Source organism: Sus scrofa, chromosome 6 (genome assembly GCF_054392235.1).
Source record: "Sus scrofa isolate SSC_HxYL_T2T_F1_AM1 chromosome 6, Sscrofa_HxYL_maternal_Yorkshire_Landrace_v2.0, whole genome shotgun sequence".
NCBI lineage: Eukaryota > Metazoa > Chordata > Mammalia > Artiodactyla > Suidae > Sus > Sus scrofa.
Genome location: NC_139388.1, coordinates 89,760,478 through 89,772,109, shown reverse-complemented (window position 1 = coordinate 89,772,109; position 11,632 = coordinate 89,760,478). Strand labels below are relative to the sequence as shown.

At 45.2% G+C, this 11,632-nt stretch overlaps 1 protein-coding gene across 1 annotated transcript; it reads right to left on the bottom strand.

Annotated features, from left to right (window-relative positions):
- Positions 1-8,042: 8,042 nt before the first annotated feature.
- Positions 8,043-10,012, bottom strand: ATP5IF1 (ATP synthase inhibitory factor subunit 1). Its single transcript, NM_001097486.1, has 3 exons — positions 9,896-10,012; positions 9,710-9,801; positions 8,043-8,308 (listed from the first exon to the last, which is right to left on the bottom strand). The coding sequence occupies exons 1-3, from the start codon at positions 9,980-9,982 to the stop codon at positions 8,161-8,163; spliced, it is 327 nt and encodes a 108-aa protein (NP_001090955.1). The 5' UTR covers positions 9,983-10,012; the 3' UTR covers positions 8,043-8,160.
- Positions 10,013-11,632: the final 1,620 nt, after the last annotated feature.

Sequence of the window (11,632 nt, the reverse complement as noted above, 5' to 3'; positions counted from 1 at the left end):
CTGTCGTGGTGCATTGGAAATGAATCAGACTAGGAACCATGAGGTTGTGGGTTTGATCCCTGGCCTTGCACAGTGGATTAAGGATCCAGCGTGGCTGTGGCCGTGGCGTAGGCTGGCAGCTACAAGTCCAATTAGGCCCCTATCCTGGGAAGTTCTGGATGCGGCACTAAAAAGACAAAAAACAAACAACCAACCAACCAAAACCCACAAAAAACAAAACACAGTGAGCTTTACATCCACTAGGACAGCTAGAATCAAAAAGTCAGGTAGGAGTTCCCGTCATGGCGCAGTGGTTAACGAATCCGACTAGGAACCATGAGGTTGCGGGTTCGATCCCTGCCCTTGCTCAGTGGGTTAACGATCCGGCGTTGCCGTGAGCTGTGGTGTAGGTTGCAGACGCGGCTCGGATCCCGCGTTGCTGTGGCTCTGGCGTAGGCCGGTGGCTACAGCTCCGATTCAGCCCCTAGCCTGGGAACCTCCATATGCCGCGGGAGCGGCCCAAGAAATAGCAACAACAACAACAAAAAAAAAAGACAAAAAAAAAAAAAAAAAAAGTCAGGTAGGACAAATGTTAGTGAGGATGGGGAGAGATTAGAACTCTGCACGTTGCTCTTGAGAATGCACAATGCTGCAGCTGCTGTGGAAAAACAGTTTGGCAATTCCTCAATAGGTTGAACCTAGAATTACCCGATGACCCAGCAATTCCACTCCTAGATATGTATCCAAAAGAACTGAAAATAGGTGTCCAAATAAATACTTGAACAGGAATGTTTTTAGCAGCGCTATTCACAGTAGCCAAAGCTGGAAACAAGCCAAATGTTCAGGTGATGAATGGATAACCAGAAGTGGTATATCCATATAATGGACTATTATTCTGACATTGAAAAAATGGAATGAAGGAGTTCTCTTGTGGTGCAGTGGGTTAAAGATCTGGTGTTGTCACTAGGGTTGCTGCTATAGCATGGGTTCCATCCCTGACCTGGGAACTTCTACATGCTGCAGGTGCAGCAAAAAAAAAAAAAAATCTTACAACAAAAATGGAATGAAATACTAAATAAAACCTGCTACTTGAGTGAATCTTAAAAAACTTAAGTGAAAGAAGCTAGGCACAAAATGTTATGTATTGTATATTCCATTTGCATGTAACATTCAGAACAGGCAAGAAAGCAGACTGACTAGTGGTTGCCAGGGGCTGAGTGGAGAGGAAATGGAGAGTGACAGCTTAATGGGTATGGAATTCCTTTTGGAGTGATGCAAACGCCTTGAACTAGATAGAGGCCATGTTTGCACAGCCTTGTGGATATACTAAGTGCCACTGAATGTTATATTTTAAATGGTTAATGATTGATTTTCTGTTATGTGAATTGTTACATGCATTTAAGAAAAGAGTGATGAGCAAGGAAGAACCTGTGGAATCTGCTAATTGTGAGGCTGTGTTAGGTGGCACCAACGTGTGAAGGGTTGGCTTTTGTTCCCTAGTACTTTGTTCCTCTCCTTGTTCCCAAGTTTGTTTTTTTTCCAGTGTTTGAGGTTAAAGATTCCTCCACGTAGGGTACAAGCAGTTTAAGTGTTTTCTAATAAAGGACTGTATTGGGAGTCCCATTGTGGCACAGTGGAAATGAATTCATGAGGATGCAGGTTTGATCCCTGGCCTCACTCAGTGGGTTAAGAATCTGGCTTTAGGAGTTCCCGTTGTGGCGCAGTGGCTAACGAATCCGACTAGGAACCATGAGGTTGCGGGTTCGATCCCTGCCCTTGCTCAGTGGGTTAACGATCCGGTGTTGCCGTGAGCTGTGGTGTAGGTTGCAGACAAGGCTCGGATCCCACGTTGCTGTGGCTCTGGCGTAGGCTGGCGTCAACAGCTCCGATTAGACCCCTAGCCTGGGAACCTCCATATGCCGTGGGAGTGGCCCAACAAATGGCAAACGACCAAAAAAAAAAAAAAAAAAAAAAAAAAAAAAAGAATCTGGCTTTGCAGTGAGCTGCGGTGTAGGTTGAAGATGCAGCTAGGATCCCACATTGCTGTGGCTGTGGTGTAGGCCAGCAGCTGTAGCTCTGATTCGACCCCTAGTCTGGGAACTTCCATATGCCAAGGGTGTGGCCCTAAAAAGAAAAAGAAAAATAGAACAAGGGATAAAAAAAAGGACTATACCTAAAAAGAAGAGGGAGAGGGACAAAGGAGGGAGAGAGGAAAGAAAAAAGGAAGAAAAAAGGAAAGACTGAAGGGTGGGACAGAGTGATTGATTCAGCTTACAAGTGGCCAACTCAGCCCTGGAAAGATTCACTTTTTTTTTTTTTTTTTGTCTTTTTAGGGCCACATGCACTGCATATAGAGGTTCCCAGGCTAGGGGTGGAATCGGAGCTGTGGCTGCCAGCCTACACCACAGCCACAGCAACTTGGGATCTGAGCCGCATCTGCGACCTACATCACAGCTCACAGCAACGCCGGATCCTTAACCCACTGAGCAAGGCTAGGGATCGAATCCACAACCTCATGGTTCCTAGTTGGGTTTGTTACCACTGAGCAACTCCTTTCTTTTTTCTTTTTTTAAAAGATTCATGTAATTTATCACACTACCACCTCTTCCCCTATTGTTCTCTCCATACACCAGAGATAAAGACTGAATTATTGTCAATTCCCTAGGAACCAAGAGTGTCTCTCTCAATGCCAGGATTCCTTAGATGCTGTCACTCAGTCTTGAATTCTACCCTTTCCCCACCCAGACCTGGGGCTATTCCAACCTTGAGTCCTGGGTCTGGGTGGAATGCTTGTCCCATGTCCTTGCCCAACACTCTAAACTCACCTGCGTTAAAGCTACATTGTTGTTGGAGTTCCCCTGTGGCCCACTGAGTTAAGAAGCTGGCATTGTCTCTGCAGCAGCTTGGGTCGCTGAGGTGGTGTGGGTTTGATCCCTGGCCTAGGAACTCCACATGCCATGGGTCATGGCCAAAAAAAAAAAAAGGAAAAAAGCTACATTATTGTTTAAACACTTGTCTTTGCCTTTTAGGCTGTGGGGTCCATAAGGAACTGGAATTATTTTGTTTTGTTTTCTAGGGGTGCACCTGTGGCATATGGAGTTTCCCAGGCTAGGGGTCCAATTGGAGTTGTAGTCACTGGCCTACACCACAGCAATGCAGGATCCAAGATGCGTCCGAGACCTACACACACCACAGCTCGTGGCAACTCAGGATCCTTAACCCACTGAGCGAGGCCAGGGATTGAACCCGAGTCCTCATGGATACTAGTCAGATTCATTAACCACTGAGCCACGACAGGAGCTCCAGGAGCTGAAATTATTTTGTATTTGTACTCCCCGTATGAGTGCCCTGCAAGTAGTAGATATTAAATATAATTTTTAATGAACACATTAAAAAAATCTGAAAATAAGAGTTCCGGTTGTGGCTCAGCGGTTAACAAACCCAACTAGTATCCATGAGGATGCAGGTTCGATCCCTGGCCTTGCTCAGTGGGTTAAGGATCCTGCATTGCCATGAACTGTGGTGTAGGTTGCAGACACGGCTTGGATCCCGAGTTGCTGTGGCATGGGCCGGTGACTACAGCTCTGATTGGACCCCTAGCCTGGGAACCTCCATATGCCATAGGTGTGGTCCTAAAAAAAAAAGGACCAAAAAAAAAAAATCAGAAAATGGAAGACATAGGAGATGCAGCAATGAATATTCAAGAGTGGAACAGGAGTTCCTGATGTGGTGTAACAAGATCATCGGCATTCGTGGAGTGCTGGGTCGGAGGTTCAGTCCCCAGCCCAGCATAGTGGGTTAAGGCTCCTGCGTTGCCATAGCTGTAGCTTGTATCTGATCCCTGGCCTGGGAATTCCATATGCCTCAGGGCTGCCAAAATAAGTAAATAAATAAAAGAATAGTGCAGTAACCCAAGGTCATCCCCAATTGTCCAGGCAAGCACCCCCCACAACATGTCCCACATTGAAGAGGGAGCTAATAGGAGGCTGAACCACTACACTGGAACTGCAAGTCAAGACTGTGGGAGCAGGGGTTCCCTAGTGGCCTAGTGAGTGGTTAAGGATTTGGCTTTGTCATTGCTGTGGCTTAGATTCAATTCTTGGACCTGAAACTTCCTCATGCTGCAGATGTGACCCCCTACCCCCGCAAAAAAATTGTGGGAGCAGGAATTCTGAAGTAAAGTCCTTGCTCAGCACAAACCTGGTTGTGCAACCTTGAGAAAGTTCAGAATTCTCTGCTTCAGTTATAAACTTAAGCTAATGGAATGGACCTATTTACCAGAAATATGATTTAATAAGCAATAATGAGTGCTCCATAAATACAAATCATTGTGCAACTGTTAAATAATCTTCTGGTGTAAAACTCCATAGAAATACTTTTCTTGAAAAAAGCATCTAGATGTTTCTGACACAGTTGGTTAGAAAGCTGCTTAGACAGATCTGCCCCTGAAGTTCTCAGAGCTTCTCTGGTCCCTGCCTTTCCTGAGTTTGTTTGTTCAAGTCTTCGAGATTCTGGGAGACAATAGCCCGTTCTTCTAGTAAATTACTGTTCTTCTCCTGCTTAAGCCAGCCAGTGCTGGTTTCTGTTACTTGTAAATAAAAAGGATTTTACTAATGCAATAAACCAGTATAGGATTTTCTAAATTGTATTCTGTGGAATGCTGTGTTCTAAAATGCTAACGTTGGGGGAGTTCCTGTTGTGGCTCAGCAGTAATGAACCTGACTAGTATCCATGAGGATGCAGGTTCGATACCTGGCCTCGCTCAGTGGGTTCAGGATTCAGCTTTGCCATGAGTTGTGGTGTAGGTCGCAGATGAGGCTTGGATCCCACATTGCTATGGCTGTGGCATAGGCTGGCAGCTGCTGCTCCAATTCAAACCCTAGCCAGGAAACTTCTATATGCGCAAGTGGAAAAAAAAAAAGACAAAAAAAAGTAAATAAAATAAAAAATATATAAAGAACCCCAGCTAGGAGTTCCCGTTGTGGCTCAGCAGTTAAGGAATCTGACTAGCATCCATGAGGACACAGGTTTAATCCCTGGCCTTGCTCAGTGGGTTAAGGATCTGGCATTGCCGTGAGCTGTGGTGGCGGTCATAGACACGGCTCAGATCCTGCATTGCTGTGGCTGTGGTGTAGGCCGGCGGCTACAGCTCTGATTTGAACCCTAGCCTGGAACCTGTATATGCTAAGCGTGCAGTCCTAAAAAAAAAAAAAAAGAGAACCTCAGCTGAAGTATTTTCCAAATTCTAAAAGCCACCTGGGGGTGCTACTGGGTCTGAGGTGAATCTTATGACCTGTGCTATGTCTGTAGTTACTGGTTCATATCACATAAGTTATCTTAGGATTTTAACATATATTTGTTAAAAATTTAAAATATTTAAAAACATAGTCATATCTTGCTTTTATTACAGCATGATAGAAAAACTAATCACAGGTATGTCCTAACAAAAAGACTGAGTTACCATTTTTGTAAAGTTCAGGTAGTCTTAAATTAGGCTACTCCAAAAATTCAACCATTTCAAGAATTCAAACTTATGATTCCTTATCTTTACCTTTTCTTTTTGTGCATGTCCTTTCTTCTTTTTTTTTTAAATATTTTCATTTTTTTAATACTTTTTTTTTTTTTTTGTCTTTTTGCCATTTCTTGGGCTGCTCCCGTGGCATGTGGAGGTTACCGGGCTAGGGGTCTAATCAGAGCTGTAGCCACAGTAAAACGGGATCTGAGCCCCGTCTGAGACCTACACCACAGCTCACGGCAACACTGGATCCTTAACCCATTGAACAAGGCCAGGTATTGAACCCACAACCTCATGGTTCCTAGTCAGATTCGTTAATCACTGAGCCACGACGGGAACGCCCATCTTCACTTTAAAGTTCCAACTTTTTTGCTTTTTTTATTCAGTCAGTTAGATTGATTTTTATTTAAAATACATAACAAGAGCAGATAGCACACTGCTATTGAGGAATCAACTCAGAAACATCATTCCCAATAAGGATTATAAGAAGTCACAAAAATGCTGTTGTCTTCAAACATGAGATTCTTTTTCTTTTCAGGGCTGCACCTGCGGCATATGGAAGTTCCCGGGCTAGAGGTTGAATTGGAGCTGCAGCCGTAGGCCTACACCACAGCCACAGCCACAGCCACAGCCACGCAGAATCCCCAGCCACATGCTTAACTTGCAGCTTGTGGCAATGCCGGATCCTTAACCCACTGAACAAGGCCAGGGATTGAACCCCAAACCTCATGGATTCTTGTTCATTTCTTAACCCACTGAGCCACAACAGAACTCCAAACTTGAGATTCTGTGTGCCTTTTTTAAACTCTGCAAACTATGTAACATTCTGAAATTAAAAAAAAGGTATATCGGAGTTCCTGTTATGGCTCAGTGGTAACGAAATCGACTAGGATCCATGAGGATGTAGGTTCGATCCCTGGCCTTGCTCAGTGGGTTAAGGATCTGGTGTTGCTATGCTGTGGTGTAGGTTGCAGATGTGGCTCGGATCCTGTGTTGCTATGGCTGTGGTGTAGGCTGGCAACTGTTGATTTGACTTCTAGCCCGGGAACATCCATCTGCTGCAGGTGCTGCCCTGAAGAAAAAAAAAAAGGTGTATGAGAAGTTCTCTTCTGTTGTCACTGCAGCTGCTTCAGTTGCTGCTGTGGTTTGGGTTGGATCCCTGGCCCAGGAACTTCCACATGTTGCAGGTGTCACTCCCCCCAGTAAATAAATGACTTAATATGACCATTTCTCCCACTTCACCTTTGAGGTCATTTTTTTGCTGGCCAGTGTAATCTCAGCACTCATACCTCAGGATTATCTATAAATAGGAGTTCCAGCTGTGGTGCAACAGGTTGAGTCTGGGGTTGTATCTGTACCAGTGCAGGCTTGATCTCCTGCCTGGTGATGTGGGTTAAGGATCCAGGGTTGCTGCAGCTGTGGCTCAGATTCCATCCTTGACCCGGGAACTTCCATATGCTGCAAGTGCAGCAGTTAAAAAGAAAAAAAAAAAAAAAAAAAAAGAAACAGTCACCAAGTGTCTAATCAGCAAGGGCAGGGTCAGTGACTTGTCCAAGCAGTTATCACTCAGTAGCCCTAGAGGCCTTTGTATAGTAGGGTCTTACAACAATGACTCATCACAATTCTGGGCCAAATGATCTACTGAACTGGTGAACTGAAAATGTCTTGCCATTGGCCCAAATGTTACTTAAAGTAGGTTTGTTTTTTTTGTCTAGAGGAGTTTGTAAAATATAATTAAACAGTCTTAAGGTCTAATTTGAGCCAAGAGCATATTTGGGGAAGCAAAATATAACTTTAGCAATAATTCTAATTCTGTGCCAACAGACTTGATTATGAGTCAAAACACCTGGACGCCAAATCGTGCCTCTAATATACCGAGTGACTGCAGGTAACAGGTGATTTCTAATTCCAGCCCTCTCAACCTGCACAAGGATAATTAGAACAAGGATAACTAGTTCATATGCAGAATTCTCTAATGCATTTTATAAATTTGAAATGGTTACTACTGATGGTGCCCTGCATTATACCTTTTTGAACAATCCTTCCTGTTTTCCAGGCTACTCTTGATCTTACACTTTGGATTGAGGTTTATCCAAGCTCTCTGAAAACCTCTTTTTTTTGGAGGGGTGCACCTGTGGCATATGGAAATTCCCAGGCTAGGGGTCCAATCAGAGCTGCAGCTGTGGGCCTACATCACAGCCAGACTCCAGATCGGAGCCATATCTGCAACCTACACAGCCTGGGGCAATGCCAGATCCTTAACTGAATGAGGCCAGGGGTTGAACCTGCATCTTCATGGATACCAGTTGGGCTTGTAATCTGCTGAGCCACAACAGGAACCTCTGAATAACTTGACTGGCGTTAAGACATGGAAAGGGGCCTTTCCATTCTGTGTCACACCAGTAACCTCATGTTGCACAGCACTCATCACACTGTGCTTCATCTCCCAGTCCCCTACCTCAGGAACCCTGTCTGATTTATTCTAGTGGTCCAGCAGTGTGCTCCCCTACCCCTCTGCAGATAGTAGAAGGCATTAGACACAGTGCACTGATACAATTTATTGTAATTTGTTGGCAGCACACAGATAGCTATTAATTAAAACCAGAATGATGGCTACATAGAAGTGGGCAATAACAGGTGCCCATTTTATGGGTAACTGTGTGCACTTAATCATCATCATCATTTTTCAGTTTCTTGATTGACTGCTTGTGCCGCTCAATTTCTTTCTGCAGGCGCTCAATCTCCTTCACGTGATGAGAGATCTCATTTTCATGATGTTTCTTCAAGGCTGCCAGTTGTTCTCTAGCCCGAGCTCTACAAGGACACAGTGGCTCTTGGTTTAATCCTAATCCTTCACCCTAAAGAGATCTCTAAGCATAACCTGAAATACCTAAGGTAAAGAACAGGAGTCCCAATCCCATTGGGGTCTGGCTGGTCATCCTCTTCTACCCTCTCAGGCCCCGCTACAAAAGAATATTCCATCTTAAGATGTATCATTTCTAGATGGCCATAATGATTCCATTTTCCTGGTGCCAGTGTCTGAAATTTCACCACTAAGGAGCAATTCCCTTCAGAGTCCTTTTTAGAGTAGAAAACTCCAGAAAGGTGTGACATAAGTCTCTAATAGGGGGACTTATTAGAGAATAACACATAGAATCCCTTTTGGGGTGAAAAAAGAGCAAACGGTGGGGGGAATGTACAATGGGGTACCGTTAAAGGACAAATATATGTGTCCTATCCCAGTTTTCTTTGCCTGGGAAATGCAAGGCCCACTGTAAAGGTCAAAATGAAGGGGGAAAAAAAAAAAAAAAAAAAAGAAGGGGACTCTTGCAATGCCTGGCAGTCCAATGTAGGTCTCAAGAAGGGATGATTCAAACGTTGGTTCGGCCATATATGGGCCTCAGTTTTCCTTAACTATAAAATGTAGGAGGCCAATTAGAGGTCTCTAAGGGCTGCACCTTGTCTCTCTGGTATGGTAGCTGTTATGGTGATAATTCTTAAGAGTGAGCAGGAGAGGGTAGAAGTGAGAAGATAGGCCAAGAATCGAGATTAATTCCACACTGCTCCTCACTGTGGTTAGCAGTCCCTGTGAGATAACTCAAGGTTGGTAAACAGAGTATATAGGCCCAGCCCACAAGAAGCGGGGAGGGTTCCAACCAGGAGCAGCTGCCACATGCTCCTGCAACCCACTAGCTCAGGCAAGTTGGAGAGGTGTGAGGATCTAGAAATGGCTGAGAGGGTCTGAGGTCAGGGAATCCATCCATGCGGGCTAGCAAAGCGAAGGCCTGGGTGATGGGTGGGGGAGGCCGGAGGGATAGGCTCAGAGGGTCTGCACGTAATTGGAACCTTCGGATCTAGACTCTCTGGGAGGAATCTGGGGGGCGTTTCGCATGACGCGGAGAGAACTCCACGGGCGGAGATGGTAAATGATTCAGGAAGAATTGAGCCGTGTTGGCGAATTCTGAAGACTCGCAGGTGGAAATGTCTTGGGTTTGGGGGCCTTGGGATTCGGCAGGGCAGTGGGAACGCCCTATAGGTGGCAACAGTAGGGCCATCAAACGATGAGTGTAGTGGGTCGGGGCTGGGAAGTTCTGTTGGGAGATGGGACGCCACAGAACACCAGGGAGGGCAGCAGGGTGGGGCCGTTGGCAGTTTAAGAAGGACTGGAAGGCCGTGAGACTTCCAGGGCTGGTCTCTGGGCCCCTTGGCTCTCACCGGAAGTATCGTTCCTCATCAGCCTGCTCTTTCTTTCCGAAGGCTCCACCGGCGTCCCGGACTGCACCCGCACCGGAGCGGACACCCTCTGGCTGCGGAGAGAGACCGGAGCATTGGTAAAGGCGAGGAGGGAGAGATGGGAGTCCCCGCTCAGGGATGGGGTAGCGGGCACTGCCGCCGGCGTACCGTATCAGAGCTGAAGCCTCGGCTTTGCATGGCCCAGACACTCCACGCGCCGATCCGCGAGCGCACCGCCAACGCCGTGGCTGCCATTGCTGTCAGTGCAGTACCTCTCCAGTGACCCGAGGTGCAGCTCCTCTGTACGCTAACGGCGCTGCTGGCCGGGAAGCCAATTGTTTCTCTGGAGAGGCGGGATGAACCCAGGAATAGCGAATCATGAGAGGGGGAGGCGGGGTTCCTGTGGCTTACAGCGAATCCTGACCGAGAGGCGGGCCTATTCTTAGCCAACCACTCGCAAGGGCTCCAGGGTCAAAGGACTGGAGGAAAGCAATGGAGGAGATTGGGAAAAACAGGAGCAGAGGGTCAGAAGGCGAGATTTCGGCTCCTGAAGCTATTAGATTTAGGCATGTGTCCATCCCTCCCTTACGATTCCAATCCTAAAGTTGTTATTTTTAAACACCCAAAGGAAGTCTTCCCTTTCCTGGACTACTAGCATCAATAAGATGGGTACTACGCTAGTGAGAGTGGGCAGCTTTGTCCAGGATTCCTTGACTTAGTCATCAAGACTTGTGAGCAAATTTTCTTAAAAAAGTATGTGTATATGGTTAGTGTTCTTTAGTTGCGATGGCATTTCACTCTCAAGTCTCAGTTTAAATGTCAGTTCAGAGAAAACTTCCCTGACCTCCTATCTTAGCCTCCTATTTTGTTCTTTCTCTCTTGCACCTTTGATCTTATGAAGTTAATAGGGCCTTGGTCAGTCAAGTAGGCTTTGAATTAATATTTGCAGGATGCATTGATATGTTATCAAATGGGCTGTATAACAGGACTTTTGGCAATGTGATGCAATGAAGAGGAAAAGCAGAGTCTAGGTAAGGCTTTGCCTTGACCTTCCTTGGCCATCTAACAAATGTGATCAAGATAATAGTAGTTTATGGCCTTTGCCTGGGTTATTTTCCTTTTCTGGGCCCAATTTTTTCTCCTTTAGATGAGAGGGTTGGGCTAGATCTTATTCATGACTTTAAAAATATCTTCCTTGGCTTTCTATGAAAGTGTGGAACTGTTTTTATTGATCATCTTTTGGTTTGAAAAATACCAGCCCTGGGTTATATGACTTAAGTAGAAGGAAATGGCTGCAAGGTACATTTCCAAATGTTCATTACAGAAAACTTGGAAAAACACAAAAGCAGGAAACAAATAATAATCACTCATAAGCCTGCTACCTGGTGATAAAAATTTGGAGTGTTTCTATATATTTAAGGGCCATTCCCATTTCAGACACTCTGATTTTAGTCCTCAGATACTACTATTTTTTGATTGTTTCCTAGGTGGTATCCAGTGGAGGGTCCTGCTGAGTTTGTGCAAAAGATTGATCCAAGCACTATGATGCAGGCTATAATTTTTTAAAAAATGGAAAATAATAAGCATTGGTGAGGATGTGGAGAAATTGTAGCCCTCCAATGGGTTAGCTACTGTGGAAAACAGCTTGGCAGTTGCTCAAAAGGTTAAATATAGAATTACCGTATGACTCTGCAACTTCATTTCTAGGTATATCCCCCCCCATTGGAAACGGATACTCATACACATGTTCATAGTAGCACTATTTCACAACAGCCCAAAGATGGAAACAACCCAAATGTAATGTCCATCAGCTGATGAATGTATAAACAAATTGTGGTATATACATACAGTAGAATACTATTCAACCAAAAAAATAATGAAGTCATGATATATGCAATGCCTTGA